Genomic DNA, 17,390 nt, shown 5'->3' on the forward strand with positions numbered 1-17,390 from the left:
TTCCTTTTTAACTGGCTATTACCATATAATACCATTACATATATCAGTGATTTAAGTTTTTGTAATATTATTGACGATTACAATAAGAATCAAGGTTAGTTCACCTAGACCTAGGTCTAACCCATGCGAGATAATTCCAACAATGGAACGATAAAATTTTTTAAAATTTTCTATATGTAATATATATGTTTAATGATATAGCTTTTTTATATACAATGAAGTTATATATATATATATACACACACAACAAAAAATCATAAATATATATAATGTTTCTGTTGACAAAAAATATTATCATATACATTTAGGCTTTTTATCGTTACTATTCTCCACTCACATGAACTACACTCTTAGACCATCTTGATCATTGTATCTTATGAGTTGCTTGTATGTTGTTTAGCCTTTTAGTGGAAAAAGATTAGTGTTTTTAATTTCTGAGTTTGGTATCAAATTACTGTAAAGTAGCTTTAGTTTGATCCAAGGTGACTTGGTTTAGCTCAATACCTCTCTTAAAAAATGGATCTGAAACTGTTTGGCTTTTGTCTCTCTGTTGAATTTGTGATTTTGGGTTTTCAGGGCGAGTCAGTTAAGTTCTCAGTCGAGTATTTCCATTTTTTATCGACTCCAGTTGATTCAGTTTCCTCCTCAGTTCATGCTACTTGTTGGTGTTTCTGAAGTTCAAAGGTGAGATCATGAACTTGATTGATGTTTTTGTTTAATTTGAAAAAAAAAAAAGAAGAATTTAGTTGAGTTTTGTCTTTCTATTCAGGTATACTTCAAGCAAAAATGTTAATGAGATGAAAGAGTTTGAGATGGAATTACAAGAGTTGTTAGGCCAAAACTATGGTGAAGATGGGGAAGGAAAGAGATGCAATGGACCTTCTTCAAGCTAATTATGTTGTTTTGAAAGAAGAGATGGATTCCGGTTTGCAAGGTATCGAACAAGCTGCTGTTCTTGACATCATTGTGTTGGGCTATATGGCTGTTGGAGACGTGAAACCTGCATTACTTTATATGGTAATATGGTGAGACATCAGAAAAAAAAAAAAAAAAAAAAAAAAAAAAAAAAAAAAAACCTCATTTTTTTAACTGGCTTGTGTTGTATATGTCTAAAACAGTAAGTTAACAAATGCAGATAAACAATATTGTTGATCATCTAAAGAATAGATACGGTAATGATCGTACATTAGAAAATAGATTTGGAGATCAGTTTTGCTATGAGTCTTTGTAACAACTTCGATAATTCCTCTTTTGATTTTTGCAGTTTTCACCTTTTGTATGAGAGCAAAATGAGTCTGAGGTGAGTTAACACTTAACAGTATATGGAGATCCTCTGATCTCTTCTCTTGCGATAGAAACTCAGAAGTTTGATATGGTTTGTTCCTTGATACGTAGAGCATTTGAGGATGTTAAGGTTTAACAATACAGTAGAGTATTGAAATAGCTGAACTATATTTACAAAATTATATTTTACAGTTTTTAATTAAAGACCCCAAGCTTAACAACTATCAATGGATCAATGGAATTTTATAGTTTTTTAAGAAGTTGTTAATCTAACTTTTTTTCAAAAATTATAATAAAATAATTATTAAACAACTTTCTTTAAATTCATTGATGGAGATGCTCTTAAACTTGCCAGGCCGCCAGCCTTAAAATATCATAACTCTATGTTGTTTTTAATAAAAAAATATTTTACAATAGCAATAGAAATATAAATTTCTAAAAACGAAATCAATATATCATCTATTATTTTATTTTATTTTGTTCTTTTATCAAATATAAATAGAAGGAAATTTCATCATTTTTCTTTCTAATTTATCTCTTTCAAATTATTAAAAAATATATAGCTATTTAAAATATTAAATATACCATCTACTTCGAAACATCTATTTCAAATATAGATAAAATCGATTAGTCATAATTCTGAATTTTATTTTTGATTTCTAATTTGACGTAAATTTCATTCTGTTTAGACTTTAAGAGGATAAAATTACAAATATTTTACTAACTTAATTCAAAATGAAATTTTACACATGTTATATAATCTTATCAATAAAACACATTTTCAAATAGGATAGTGTTTTTTTTTTTTGGTCAATAAAAAATCTAGACACAATAATTATAATGTAGACATATAATGCCAATGCATATGTGAAACGTACATATTATTTAGTACTATTTACTAACAACATTGTATTTGTAAAAAGCGTTTTTTATCTCATAAGTTATACAATTCATTTCACCAATCCAAGAATCAAATATTAGTGATACTAGGTGAATACCCGCACTACGTGCGGGTTTTTATCTATTAGATTACTTAAAAAAAATATTTTATACTAAGTATAACCAAAATTTAGTTATATTGTTGCATTTTGAAAACCAAAGAATTTTCAATTCGTTTATTTAATTCTGTAAATGTTATCTTTTGCATTTTTATATACTTAGAACTTTTAAAGATGTTTTTTACACTAAAAATATAAAATATAACACAACATTACTATTTAAAATTAAATATCTCAGCATTTTCTCCAATAGATGTTCTTTGATTGGTTAATTTAACCACTAACATAACCATATATTATAGCTTCCAAAACGTCGTGGGATGTTTTTTTTTTTTTTTAACATCTTGAAAAGTTGCTTGTCCCTCTACCTTAAATCTTTAGGAACTTCTATATAGGTTAAAGATGTATTTAACTTTTTATTTCTAAATGGTCACAAGAAAGAAGGCATCTTATTTCAGCTACATTTTGTGGTACATGTTTATGAAAATGTAAAACCTGCTAGTGGATATATCGCTACCTCTTTTAAACCTACTATTATTTTCAGGAGTTTTTACATTGCTATATCTTATAAAGCTGCTGCTACTTCCAATACTTTTCTTTTTCCACTTCACATGTACCTCATAATGTAGCATAATTAAATTTCCGGGATTTCGAAACCGAAAATCGTAAAACTACTCGCCATGTTGTAGATAAAGAGGCTGCAAATAAAGTTTTTCTCATTACTTGGTTTTCAGATCCAAGATTCACCCATAACAGTTACTTAAACCATGATGATTTAATCATCTAAGATTCTACGATAAAATATTCGTTAATAAACAGATCTATGGAAGAGAATAAGAAACCTTTCACATATTAATCCAAACAGATCCTCGGAAAATACATTTGCGTCTCTGTCCAATTTGACCAAAGTCACAACAAATACAGTCCAATGAGACAAAGTAAACATCTTTCAGTGTATCATTTCAAAGCTATGCATCCCCGTCTTTGTTAAAAGTTACTAATCGACTACAGCCTTTTTCGGTTGTAGAAGACTGAGTATGAGACATCATCTTGATTTCGGATCGTGATACCTGAGGCTGCAAAACTACAAGAGGAGTACATATATATGTTGTACTTAGTGATAATGTCGGTAAGATAATTAGAAGAGCGAGTATCAACCTCCTGCAATTCACACCTCCTCCTTTGTATGTGTTTGCACCCTGCGCTAATTATAATTACATCAGTAATTTAAAGAACACATTAATGGAAAACAGGACAGATATTATGTTTTTTATTTAGCTCAATGTCTTAAAGAATTTCATTCCATACTCCTCAGCTAAAGCTTGGACCTTCGCTGTTGGGACAGCATGAAAAAGAAGATCATGCATCAGTATACTACAAACTAAAAATCAAGAAAGTAAGCATTCAACATTGCAACTGTATACATCCCTTTTCCTTTCGTCCATGTCAGCCTTGTTTCCAACCATTATTTTGTTACAGTGTCTGAGCCTGAGGGGCGTTGCTCGATATTCTTCATACAGTTCCTCATGTCTATTGAAACAATCATGTTCAGTTGCCACAAGTGGACAATCCACTTTTCTTAGTGTCATTGTAAGTTGACTTTATAAGAGGAAATAATAATAAAACACACAGAAGATCAAACAAAGACATACTGTTGATGATGACTCACCTGTTATAGACAAGGAGTATATCCATTCCTCACTGTAATACACGGCAAGAAGATAAATGGTTTAAAAAACTGCAAGAACAAATGAATTGTGTTTTACTTATTGAATGTTTGGAGTCACTCAAGTTATCATCAAGATAATTAGAGCCATGAATCAATCAACCAATATAAGTTGTAGCATAAGTAAGATATAAGAATCTACATTCCTTTTAACAAATAAAATTAGCACTTAATATCTACCTTTTAAAATGAAAGAGTCAAGGCCAATTTCCGTTGCTCCTCCATCACGCGTTCTCTCAGAAAATTCGAGAAATTGGATATGAAGCCTTCTGTTCAATCGACGAATAAAGATACTTTGGATGATATTGGTGCCAAGGAACATTGAAGTTTGAGATAATCGGGTTGGAGAAAAGAAAGCGATGAAATCTGTGAAATCCGTAGCCATTGATTTAACATTAGAGCAGTTATATCATCTTCAGAGATTAGGTGATGGGTCTCAAATCAAATGTTTAAGCTTTCCAAGCTTTCAAAACGTAGAAGAGGAGGCAAGAAGCTCAAGAGGTTTTGTAAGTACACGTGGCACACTCTTGGATGGTGAGGTGGTATGTTGAGGGAGAGTATTAACCAACTTTTATGGTATAGATTATCTAGCAAATGTGATTTTGTTTAGGTAAAAGTAATAATTATTATTTAAAGATATATATAATAAAATATATTCTCTCTGTCTCACAAATATTGATATTTTGGAATATTTTTTGTCCCACAAAGATTGATGTTTTGTAAACTTCAAGAAGTAATCATTGAAAATATTTAAAATTTTGAATTGTTATTGGTTTAAAATTAAATAATATCTCTTTAGTCAAAGAAAAAAATATATTTAAACTCACTAATCATTGTTTTCTTAAAATGTGTAAAAGCTTATAAACATCAATCTTTTAGGGACAGAGGGAATAGTACAACAAAAAATGAAAACAAATCGACGAACTCAACATTGATTGTAGAGATAACATCTTATTAAAAGAAACTAAAGTCCAAATAAAATTGGCTACTTTTTTTCTCTCAAATTAAATTGACAACTTAAACCGTGTAAATTTACAGAAAGAAACATCTCATTTCCATTTTTTTTTCTAATATTTGTTTGTTGCTTAAGTTTGGACATGTAAATTGCGTTACCGTTTATATATATAGGAGACGTCTAAAGGAGAGGCTCAGAAGACATAGAAACAAACATGGGTTTGACAAGAATGTCGTTGCTTTTCTATTTTTTCTTGTTTCTCTATTTGCATAACAACTTTGTTTCCTTTGTAAACTCACGATATTTACGTCTAGCCTCCGTCGATATAGGCCATGTTTCCACCATATCCAAACCAGAAAGTATTATTGGCTATGGAAGAAAGACACCGAAACTAGCAATTTTTATTCGAAAAGGCGGTGGCGGTAAGGGGGAGGAGGACGCAGTGGTGGTGTCAAAGGAAGAGGAGGAGAAGGAGATCATGCAAATCTAAGGCAATCTCACGGCGGGTACCCGTTTTTTGTGGCTTCGTCGCACCACCATGCTAATCCATCAAGCGGTAGCCGGTATGTTATTGGAAGGCCAGAGTGTGGCTGGTTGGGTTTATTATCCGTTTTAGCCGGATTTGTTTTGATTTCATAAAATTTGGTTAGTATTTATGAGAATGCTAATTTTAGGATTGTTTCTTAGATTTGCATATTTTAATGGATTTAAATTTTAAATATCTTGTAGGAGTATTATTAAAGCATTTGTTTAATTTGTTGTCAAAACAATTTACAAAATTACAAGCAAGCGACATAGTCGAAGATTCAAAGTCTCAAACTATGGCCATGAATGAGAGCCGCACTATATGTGGGATTGGAGGAACTGCAGTGTATGTCACCATTCCCAATAATTATGTGGTTAACTTTGTTTTGGTTTGGTATATGTGCTCGATCACTCGAGCTCGTAGTCACAAGCACTGACCCATGCTTGAATTCTACCAACGAGCCACTAGCGACAAGCACTTATGTGGTTAACTTTTGATATTGGTTTATTGAACTACTTTAGGGTTAGTGTTTGGTGCCGGACCGTGTATTTCTTAGGGGGTGTATTGAAACAATGATTTTGGAGGATTTTATGAAATTTATGAAATTTGGAATTTTGATAGATTTTAGAGAAGTTGATATGATTTATGGTAAAATTCTTTCAAATCCCACCTAAAACTATGAGATTTGGATTTCTGTATTTTTAACTAAACAAATCCTCTCAAATCTTCTAGAATCCCTAAAATTTATTAAAATCCAAACCCACAAACTGTTTTGAATAACAGTGGATTTTAAAGTAGAATTTTAAATCATCAATTCAATAACAGTGGATTTCAGGAGACTTTTTAAAATCTATAATTGAATAACATTGGATTTCTAACTTTTACACAAATCACTTAAAATGTCAAGTTGAATACTCTCCCCTTAGTGTACATATTTGTTTCGCCATTTATACTAAATTTTACAGTTAGTTAAAATTAAAAGAAAAAGAAAAAGAGATTTTTATTGATTCTACCACATTCACTTAAAACTTTTTCCCAAATACCACATTTTCTTTTTCTTTCGACAACTACCACATTTGAGCTTTCAAGTTGGAATAAAATGATTAATATATCCTTCAGATAAAAGTCATGAGATCTGAGATCATAGTGTCCTTTTATGACACAAAAGTTAGTGCATTAATGGTTGTGGGTCAGCATAAAATAATGTTTGTAATTTATATTAAAAAGCTGGAACACGTAGAGTTTGTAAGTTAAATATGTTTTTTGGTTTAAAGATATGCAAGCAGCATAACGCAGTAGACAAAATTGGTTTGATGGACAAGGTAAGTTGTATGGACAAGTTGAGAAATATAAACTTGTCTATTAGCTTGAACTAGTCCATTTGTCAAATATATTGACTAGTAGACAAGTTGTAAATGAAACTTGCCCATTAACCGGTATTGTTCTTAGAAAAATTATTCAATTATAAACTTGTCCATAAAATTAATAATAAATAAATGTTCCAAATAGACAAGTTATCAGAGTTTTGAACTTGTCTACTAGGTAAAATTGTCCTCAAATCAGCCTACAGATGATGGACGACTTGTTCATTTGGTGAATAATTATAAAAAGTGGTTCACAAAGACAAGTAAAGTGAATTAAAGAAAAAAAAAACAAGTAACCTGAATCTTTTTTTTTCTGGCTAATTTTTCTTCCGGCTAACCTTAGTTCATGAAACGACCCGACCCGTTTTTTTTAAAGATAAATACAATATATAATTAAGCATTCCATACTACTTAATTAAACCAACCAAACCACAATTCAACAATAAACCAACAACAACCAACATGCACAGCGGAAACATACCAACAATACAGAACCAACATATCATCAATGCAGTAACATTCCTAACCATTCAATCCAACAACCTAACATAACTCTATCCAAGGTTCCATCAACACAAACACTAAAAACCAACATCACAAAACCGAGACTCTAGATCATCCTCCTCCTCATTGCCATGATTCCACGCTACACATTCATTACCTGCACCACAAACAACAATTGAGATGCGTGAGTATTACCAGAAATACCCAGTGAGGCGATCCTCCCATCTACAAGCTATACACACAAGCAAATTGAGAGTACAACCACAAATAAAACATAACAAACCAGTCATTGCACAAGTCACCCAATAACACATTCACCACACCTACATATTATCACATAAAACAAGTCATATAACCCAATCGCTCAGATAAGCTCATGGTCACGCACTCACCTTATCAAGCTGATTCTAACAACAAATACAACCAGGAGAAATTCTCCTTGCATCTGAAACAGTCCAGAAATGTCCTACAACAAGTGACACAACCAAAAACAACCTTGAAGCAAACTGGACAGAAACATCAGAAAAGAACAATCTTAAAGACGAAACCCTAAAATAAAAACCAACCGTTAACTATCAAATCCCTCCGGTTAAAAGCTATTCCGAGACGTCACGAAGCTTCCCACAAAATCTCGCGCCGATCAGGAACCAGACGAGACCACGATCTCAGTTACAATCCCCGATGGTTCCAACTCGCGTCTGAGAAATCGTGTCTCACGAAACTGCCAATAACTCATCGAGTTTAAATCCAAATCCACTTCTGTAAAAAGGAGAATGACTATGAAAGGCTTGAGAATAAATATACCAAATTTCTTTACCTTTGACAACGATTTGATATATCGAAATTGTTTCTTCCTAAACCCTAACGATTCTGCTCCTTTTCCTTTAATCTCCTTCACACACAATAGGCTCTCTCCTCTCTCTCTATCTCTTTCTTCCTCTCAACACAAGTATTGAATAACAGCCACGACCAAATAGAGAGAAAAGGCGTCCATATAATTATAAATACATCACTTAGGGTTTCCCAAAACTGGCTCTAAACCGGGTGAACTTAAACCAAACTGTGCAATTTCATGATTTCACATAAATTGATCGGTTCATCCACTTTTCTTTGGGACACGGGTGTTACAGTTCAGAATCCGCTTATTTTGTCCAGCTTGTCTTTTGGCGCCGGAGAGAACCTCTCTAATTGACTTTCTTTCCTAGGTGTTCTTCCATCTCACGATCTCTTTCTTTGGTTGCAACAGATCTCTTTTTTATCCAGATTTTTAGTTGGGATGTTTGGTGTGGCGGAGAATTGCTTTAGATTCACTGGTTTGATTGAAGTTTAGGTAGAAGAAGAAAAATGAATAGACACATACACAACACATACACGAATATGGAGATGATAAACTATTAAAAAATTTATTAAAAATTATGATCTTTATGTAATGGGAAGGATATATTGGTCTTTTTCAATTATCTTTGTGGTAGCCGGGAAAATGAATTATAAATGTGGTAGTTGTCTTAAGTTTTAGTATAGATTGTGGTAGAATCGTTAGTTTTCTCAAGAAAAAAGTAAAAAAACTTTTGGATCGCTACGGTATAAAATACTAGTACATTTTCAGTATTTAACAAAACATACAGCATATTATTTATCGTATTTCCATTAAAATTACGTTATGTTGATCCACAGTACCACGAAATGCAGCTATATGAAGAAATATACAGATCCACACCATCGTAACTAAACACACCAAAATTGATGTGCTTTTAAGTCTTAAGACAACGAAAGTAGGATACTTTAGAAAATAAGCCATAGGTTTTATATTAATCAATGATTGGTTATGATGCATATTTCTTGTTGAGATATTCAGCCCCTTATATTAAATAAATAGTTATGGAAATTTTCAAAGTTAAAGACATAAATACTGTACATCCGTTTTTAATTTATGTATTTAAACATTATTTTAAAAGAAATTTAATTGAATTCACTAGTAAAACTAAACCTCCCAAACATAAGGTATTATCCGGTCATTAACTTAAGTTACTTTCTGGTCATTAACTGTAACAATCATTTTCTAACGAAAAGTTGTTTTTACATTTGAAGTATATTAACAATACGGATGTTATTAACATACCATGTTCTTCTTCGATCCATATGTTATGTGTTTTCCTCTGGCGACAAAGCCAAAGCACCAAAGCACAATATATAACCTTGAACCAAAACAAAAATTAATAATGTTAACTTTAAAAAGTTCATGACAGTGATTAACACAATCTAGCCTAAGGATTGCAAAGGCTCTTCCGTGAATTAGCCAACCATTCTAGACTTTCCAAAATGGAAGTTGCAACCCCGACCATACCAAACTAAGCAAAACTATGTAACTATTCTTCAATGCATTTTTCCTTCTTTTTTTTTTGGGTTAAAATATTACTTCTTGCTAAAAATTAACCTGAGTTACATAGAAGGCGTAAAGCCTTTTGTGCCAGTACATCGGCTTGATGGTTCTGATTACGGGAGATGAAACTAAAGCTATAGAAATTGAAAGTCGACGATAAGAAGAGGACATCGTGGAGAGTCCCATGAAATTCCTTGATTTAGATCTTCCCATTGAGAGTTTGGACTAGCTGTTGCGAGTCAGAAGCGAAAGATATGTTGAAGATGTTCGATTCGATTGCAACTCTAACCGCAGCTAGAGTTGCCAACGTTTCGGCCATCAGGGGTGAGTTGACATGGTTATCGGAGGCTGAACCTCGGATCTTGACCTGTGCGTGAGAGTCTTTGATAATCCATCGAAATCCTGCCGATCCAGTATCTGACCACGAATCGTCAGTGGAACAGCGAAAGGTCTCAGCGGGTTCCTGAGGTCGCAGGGCAGATCTGGGGGTTTGGGCCGGTTTGGGGCTAAAGGATTGGGAATTCTGTCACTCTTTAGCTCTTGTCATTGCTATGAGTAGGGTTTCCTCTGTTGTGTGTCGTGTTTTGTTGAATATGAGTTTGTTTCGAGAGGTCCAGATCGACCAGAAAATCCAGGGAGTCAAGGGGCATGCGCCTATACCTGTATGGGGTAAGCATAAGAGTTTATTTCTTTTTCGATTCCTATTAGCATATTACTGATGCTTTCCGGTTGGAATGCTCCGATTACAGGTACTAGGGACCAGAGGAGTTTTGCAAAGGGGCAGTGGAAGAAAAGGTGTAGTACAGACTCCTCCGCTTCGCAGTGGGGACATTTGGCTGAGTCGGTGATGTTTCGGAGATGGAGGTTCAACCCTACCGGAAGGGCATTATGAGCAGCTTTCCAGAGCAGTAGCATTGTTTCTGGAGAGGTCTTCAGGTTCCAGATGTTACCTTGCCAGTTGAAAGGTGCGAGATCACTATGAGATAGTGCCTCGGTCTCAGTTTGGACTGAATCTAATTTCATTGCTTTATAATAACCAGACTTTGTCAAATATACCCCATCTCTTGATGGAAGCCATGCCCAGGTATCTAGTGCTCCTTTACCACTTGGTTTCAACTTTAAAATATCATGTTCATACATAGGAAGGATTTGTTTAATGCGCTCAGTGTTCCAGCAATTAGAGTGTGGGTGGACTAGGTCTGCAACTGTGAGGTTTTGGGTGGATTCAGTTGGAGGTCCCATCGGGGATACTGGGGAGGAAAGGGACAACCACGGTTGAGAAGATATCGACCCAAGCAGATACTTTTCCAGTCATGTGAGGTTGAACTTGGAGTCGGGCAATCCATTGGAGTGGTGGACGAACAATATTTTCCAGGAAGGACTCTAGCCACAAGACTATTCGGTTTGGTAAGTAGTCTCCAGCTCAGTTTTACTAATAGAGCTTGATTGAAAAGCTTGATATCTCTAAGTCCCAGACCTCACGTTTTCAATGGTATTGCAATTTTCTTCCAAGCTATACATGGCATTTTCTTCTTCTTCTTCGTCTTGGTATCCCACCAGAAACGTGTGAGTGATGATTGTATGCGTTTACACAGGGATGAAGAGAGATGGAAGCAGGACATGGTATACGTTGGCATAGTAGTCAGGACTGATTTAAGCATTGTCAGTTTGCCACTTGTGGATAGGAAGCGTGATGACCAGCTGATGGCTCTTTGTTTGATACGGTCAACAATAGAGGAGAACAAGTCCTTTTTCCTACCAAAAAGCTCTGGTAGACCGAGGTATTTCCCCTGACCTCCTTCCTTCTAGATTTCGAGTATGTTTTTGGCTTTTAGCTTGGTTTCTGGAGGAGTTTTGTTAGAGAAAGTGATAGAGGACTTTGTCTGGTTTATCTTCTGTCCTGAAGCTGACTCGTACTTATGTAGGATCTGTTGGAGTGTCAGACAGCTGTGCTGGTCAGATCGGATGAAGAACATGGTGTTGTCAGCAAAGAGCAAATGGTTCACTCTGGGGCTCCCCTTTGCCACCCGTAGTCCTATAAGGTTTCCTTGGTGTTGAGCTTTTATACACAAAGCCGAGAGGACTTCACTACAGATAATGAAAAGATAAGGCGAGAGTGGGTTTCCTTGACGGATTCCTCTCTGAGGATGGACTATACCTTTGGCTTGTCCTTTTATTAAGAAGGAGTAGGAGACGGTGGAAACGCATTGCATGATCCAACCGATCCAGGTACTGTGAAAACCCATTCTCTCTAGTGCTGCTTTGATAAAATTTCATTCCAGTCTATCATAGGCTTTTGTCATATCTGTTTTCACTGCCATAAAGCATCTCTTTTTTGCCCCCAATGTTTTTAAGTAATGTAGGGCCTCATGTGTGATGAGAACGATATCAGAAATGGCTCACTGGGGAACAAAAGCGGATTGATTTTCAGATATAAACTCATTCAGAACAGGTTGGAGTCTCTTTGCTAAGATCTTTGAGATTATCTTGTAGTATACCGAACAGAGGGCAATAGGTCTATAGTCGGCTGTTTTTTAGCTGTAGTAATCTTTGGTATGAGCCTGACATGAGTATGGTTATCTTTTCTGGTAGGAGACCCGTTATGAAGAACGCTTGGACCTCCGCAATGATGGCATTTCCCACTGAGGGTCAGTTTGACTGAAAGAAACTGGCGGAGAAGCCATCTGGACCTGGGGCTTTATCAGGGTGAATCGCGAAACAGGCATGTTGGATCTCCAGAGGAGTTGGCATGGATATCAATGTGTCATTCATAGCAGCTGTGACACATGGTGACAGAGCCTCCTGTACCACTGACTTTCTTTCACCCTCCTGCGAGATAAACAAGTCCTGGTAGTAGTCCGTAATCACTTTGACTATTTGTTTTTCCTCATAGACCTTCTCTCCCCTACTGTTTTCCAGTACAGATATATTGTTGATTGCTCTCATGTTCTTTGTAGCTGCATGGAAGTAGCCTGAATTTTTATCACTGATGTTCATATATTTTACCTTGTTTTCCCTTAGTTTATTCACATCTTTTGCATCTTTTGCTATCCATTTTAACCATTATTGCATAGCCTTAGGACCAATCATGCATTAGAGTTTAGTTGCATTGCATTTGCATCTTTTCATGCATAAATAGGTGATTTTAGAGCTTAAGGAGCATGGAAGCGATGGAGAAGAGATGTGAAGCAATCATGAGGAGGAAACAAGGGAGTTAAGGCTGAAGAACCAAGGTCCAGAGTCCAACTCGACCGCACACTCGACCAGACACTCGACCGTGTGCTGAGGAGGACTCGACCGAGTGGAGGATGCACGAGAGAAGCCAGCTCGACCAGCCACTCGACCGAGCACTGGTCGAGTTGACCGAGCCGTTGACTACTTTGACTTTTTGTATTTTTAGGGCTTCCACCTCCTCTCCTATATAAAGCCTTGTACCTGCAGCCACCAAAGGAGTCCAGCTTTTTAGATATTCTCTAAACCTAGTTTTTACCCTTTTTGGGAATTATTCTTTTTGCACTTTTATTTTTCTTAGATCTTGTACTTGAAAAAGACTAAATTCCTCAATATTGTTGGTTTCATAACTTTCTTAATATTGAGAATTTGAGTTTGATCCTTTCATCAATATTAAAAATCTTTGTTTCATCTTTCTAATAATGCAAGTTTCAATATTTTCTGGGTTTTTGACTTTGTTCATCATGTATTGTTGTGAGTAGTTTGCTTAGGATCTTGAGGATGGGTTAGGATGGATTGATCTTGTGGTTTGTGTGATTTGGTCAAGCTTGATTGTTGTAGATCTCTTCTAGGCTAGATGTTCTTAATGCTGATCCTGAACTGAGAGGTTAGGATCTGATTTCAAGCTTCTTAGCATCACACCAATGTTTAAGAAGCATAGATAAGGCTAGAACTAGAGCTTACCATTAGGCTTGCTAAGAGATTAGAGGTCTTGTTTGGTTTAAGATGTATTGCTTAATGCCTGCTTGTGTAGATTCTTTACTGTGTGAGAACAAGTCTAGAAATGCATAGGTTTGATTGTTTCTTGCCATGAGAGTGGAAGAAACTTGTCTTAGATTTATATGTCTAGAGGTTAGCTCAAAGTTTGCTTGAGATTTGTTGACCAAGTTAGATAACCACAATGATTAGTTCATCCCATGAATCCATCCTCAGGACCTTCTTTGTTTATTGATTTTTAAGTCTTAATCTTGTTGCTTGCTTGTTGTTTGATTCGTATTTGCATTGCTCTGTTTTTATTGTGTTGCTCTGTTTTCCGGATTTAACCAACTCGACCTTCCACTCGACCTACACTCGGTCGAGTGCTTGCTCGAGTTCATCCCCAGAACTCTTGTTTATGATTTGTGATTGTCCTGTTTCATTCCTGTTTCATTCCAGTTGCATTCATTTAGTTTTCAGTTCATTACCTGTCTTGCATTAGTTCACTAGTGGTAGTTTCTATTTCTGTTCTAGTATCATTACTGTTGCAATCATTCAGTTTCATTTGCATTTAGTTCTTAGTTCTTGTAGTTTACTTTGTGCATCTTTATATTTTCATCTTAGGATTGTTAGTGACAAACAATCTTTACATTTCGCTTGACTTAGATTCATATTCATATCTTAATTGTTCACAAACACTCATTTAGGATTGATACCTCTTATACTGCAACAGCATAAGGGGAATTGAAACACCCATCCATCATTCCATTCATATCTCACCATTGCATACATTCATCATCATCATCATTCACCCACCATACAAACCTTGTTTCAATCACCTAGAGTCAACCATAGCTGTCTGCTACGTTGTTTCCAGAATTCTTCCTCTTGTTTGTACACTATGGTAAGTTTCTGGTTTATAAAATCAATGGTGGCTTGACAAGAGTTGTTATTACACATGGCTTCTTCCAGCGAGGGAGGACGACCTCTGCCACGTTTACTGGTCCCTCCCATGGTACCACATTGATCAATTGGGTCAGCCGACAGGATATTAGCTTGCTTGTTGGCCATTTGGGTTTCAGAGGGAGGTAGTCCCGGGAGTGACAAGCTAGTATGTTTGCCGCTAAGATAGAGTTAGCAGTTTCTTCCATGAGATTTTTTGAGTCGCTTTTTATGACTCTCAGTCTCCTCGCAGCACTTTCTACAAGGTCTGGACAGGTTATATATTGTATGGTTACTTCCTGGAGGTCATTCATGATTTGTTCCCTGGACTGTTGTTCAACTAGTAGCTGTGAGGTTATTGTCTGCTGGTTAAGCGCTTCCAGGTGGTGGTCCCCTTGAGGAGGGGGAGTGACAGTGTAACGCCCCCGAACTGCACTATGACCACCCATGCCATCGGACAGCACTGAAGCGCTATTATGGGAACGTTCGTCAAAGGTCCGGCCAAGTGCGAGAACAAATCAGGCCCTTCGACCAGTCCCTCGGCGAGGTTCCCGACCACACGGTCCATCCTTAAGGCTTTGCAACCCTACAGACACGTCGCGTGTTGAGCCGACTTGGACTAAGTCTATATCATTACGACATCGCTCGATTTAAAGAAAAATCCGAATGCATTAAAACTTAAAACAATAACTACAACCGAGTTCACATAAAAGTTCACAAGGCATAGAGCCAAAGTTTGGTTCGCAAATAAACATACTTTTATTTTACAATAGACACCAAAAAAAAAACTACTCCGGAGTCCTATCGTTCACCATGCCCTCTAGTTCCCTCTAGGATTACCTGCAGAACAACAATATTATCATAAGTAATCTAAGATTACTTAGTGAGCTCAGGGTTCCTGCAGAGAAATAAATCCCAAACCCTAATTCCCCATTAACAATCAACATGCACGCAAATACAACAACATGTGAACATAAATAAGCAACATGCAAGCATAGATAAACAACATGCAGGCATAAGCGATTAACAAGCAAGCAAGCAAAACAACTCAACAACCATCAGAGATGACATGCGGAAGCTATCAAGCTAACAGAAATCACTCTACCAATAAACGCAACTACATGCAACCATAAACAACAACATGCAACAACATGCAATAGTATAACTTGAAATAAAACATCAGTTTTTAACAAGTTTAATTTATTTGGGCCCGGTATGCATCCCTCTTCCCCAACCCCTCATGATTTCTCCAAGTCGCAACCACAAAGGCAAGCGTTTGGATATCAGCCAAAATTACACCATCGTGTAGATAGCCTCGGCCAGGGTAGCGAGCTCAGTAACCTCCGAGCTCTTCGTGACCAACCCTGCACACACACGAACATGGTTTGCATGTCGCGGCTGCATGTGGCGTGGAATGGGAAGGATAGCAATACCAAATCTTACAACGCTTAGCCAGAATTTCTCGCGGACTAGAACGCCTTAAGATCTCACCGAAGTTTATACTTGAGTTTATATGGTTTTTAAACCCATAATCTTACAAGTATCTCAACCAAAACTCGCCTTTGTTACTAGATCATTTCGATCTAGTAACTAGCACAACCTCACCGCGCATGCATTTAAACAAGAAAACATAAAAGAACTTCAAGTAAATGCATCTACATGCAACATGCAAAACCGCGCACTAGATGGATGTTTTTAACTCTCCATCTAAGCCGATGCAAATATGTGCCTGAACTCACTGTAAACCGTCGACGAATGATCTCCTTTGATGAAGCTCTTCTCGCGGCAACTCGGATCTCTCCTTCGGTTAGAATCCATTTCCTTATCGATCTAGCGTTGATGGTCGTTGGTTGATAGTCTTCTCTTGCACCTTCTTCTTTCTCTCGCAACACCTTCTTCTTTCTCTCGCCACACTCACTCTTTTCTTCTTTCTCTCTCAAACTCTCTCAACTTACCCCTTCTTTCTTTGTGAGAAAATGAGAGGAATGAGAGCTTATTTATAGAGTGAATGGGCGGTGGAGGCAACCAATAAGAGTCACATGCACTCTCCTCATTAGTGTGTATTAGAGTAACACTCAACACTTGGAAGAATCTTGATTAGCCACCTTAATTTCCACTTAGCTTCCTTGAATTCTTTAATCCTCCACTAAGTCTTCTTGAATAAAATATTCATCACACTAACTCCACTAAGTCTTCTTGATTAAAATATTAATCCACTAACTTCCTTGACTTAAGTGATTATTGGTGGGGAAGACTTTTAATATTCTCGGTCGACCATCGTCGATCCTCGGCAGCTCTCTCGGAAGCTATCGGCATCTATCGGCAACTTCCTTCGGGTACTCGACACTTTCTCGAATACTCGGCAACTTCCTCGAGTACTCGATAACTTCCTCGAGTACTCGGTAACTTCCTCGAGTACTCGGCACTTTCTCGGGTACTCGGTACTCTCGGCATTTCTCGGCGACTACAGGACGATGCGTCTCGGACGATACGGGCGGTACGTCTCGGACGACTCGGACAACTCTTCATCCATTACACTTTTCTCGGACTTCCCTTCAACAAACTTTCTGCTCTTCCTGCTGGCTTCCTTTCTTGGTCTTTTAGACTTAAAATCACGTCAAAAATTTACCCCTAGGTGAGGGTCACTACATTCTCCCTCCCTTAATAGAATTCGTCCCGAATTCCATAGGGTTCTGACGGTCCTGCCTCATCTTCTTCAGCGAACAACTGAGGATACTTGGCACGCATCCTATCCTCATCTTTCCATGTGGTGACTTTACGGTT

General features: G+C 36.6%; 1 protein-coding gene, 2 long non-coding RNA genes and 1 pseudogene across 5 annotated transcripts; 1 reads left to right on the top strand and 3 right to left on the bottom strand.

Moving 5' to 3' along the window:
* Nucleotides 1-3,106: 3,106 nt before the first annotated feature.
* LOC104771024 (uncharacterized) lies at nt 3,107-4,387 on the bottom strand. 2 transcript variants are annotated; one of them, XR_015593819.1, is made up of 5 exons: nt 4,189-4,387; nt 3,952-3,983; nt 3,591-3,812; nt 3,441-3,481; nt 3,107-3,366 (listed from the first exon to the last, which is right to left on the bottom strand). It is a non-coding gene; the product is annotated as an uncharacterized LOC104771024 (long non-coding RNA). The 2 variants fall into 2 exon arrangements; XR_015593818.1 differs by having other exon boundaries at nt 3,952-4,020.
* A 760-nt stretch (nt 4,388-5,147) lies between these two features.
* On the top strand, nt 5,148-5,825 carry LOC147918959 (uncharacterized; annotated as a pseudogene). The gene is made up of 2 exons (XR_015592088.1): nt 5,148-5,608; nt 5,693-5,825. The product of XR_015592088.1 is annotated as an uncharacterized LOC147918959 (transcript).
* A 1,414-nt stretch (nt 5,826-7,239) lies between these two features.
* On the bottom strand, nt 7,240-8,707 carry LOC147918960 (uncharacterized). The gene is made up of 3 exons (XR_015592367.1): nt 8,175-8,707; nt 7,924-8,078; nt 7,240-7,823 (listed from the first exon to the last, which is right to left on the bottom strand). It is a non-coding gene; the product is annotated as an uncharacterized LOC147918960 (long non-coding RNA).
* Nucleotides 8,708-9,936: 1,229 nt separating this feature from the next.
* Nucleotides 9,937-10,979, bottom strand: LOC147918961 (uncharacterized). Its single transcript, XM_087503798.1, has 2 exons — nt 10,398-10,979; nt 9,937-10,104 (listed from the first exon to the last, which is right to left on the bottom strand). The coding sequence occupies exons 1-2, from the start codon at nt 10,977-10,979 to the stop codon at nt 9,937-9,939; spliced, it is 750 nt and encodes a 249-aa protein (XP_087359924.1).
* Nucleotides 10,980-17,390: the final 6,411 nt, after the last annotated feature.

The sequence above is a fragment of the Camelina sativa genome, chromosome 20, assembly GCF_030686135.1.
Source record: "Camelina sativa cultivar CO46 ecotype springtype chromosome 20, ASM3068613v1".
NCBI lineage: Eukaryota > Viridiplantae > Streptophyta > Magnoliopsida > Brassicales > Brassicaceae > Camelina > Camelina sativa.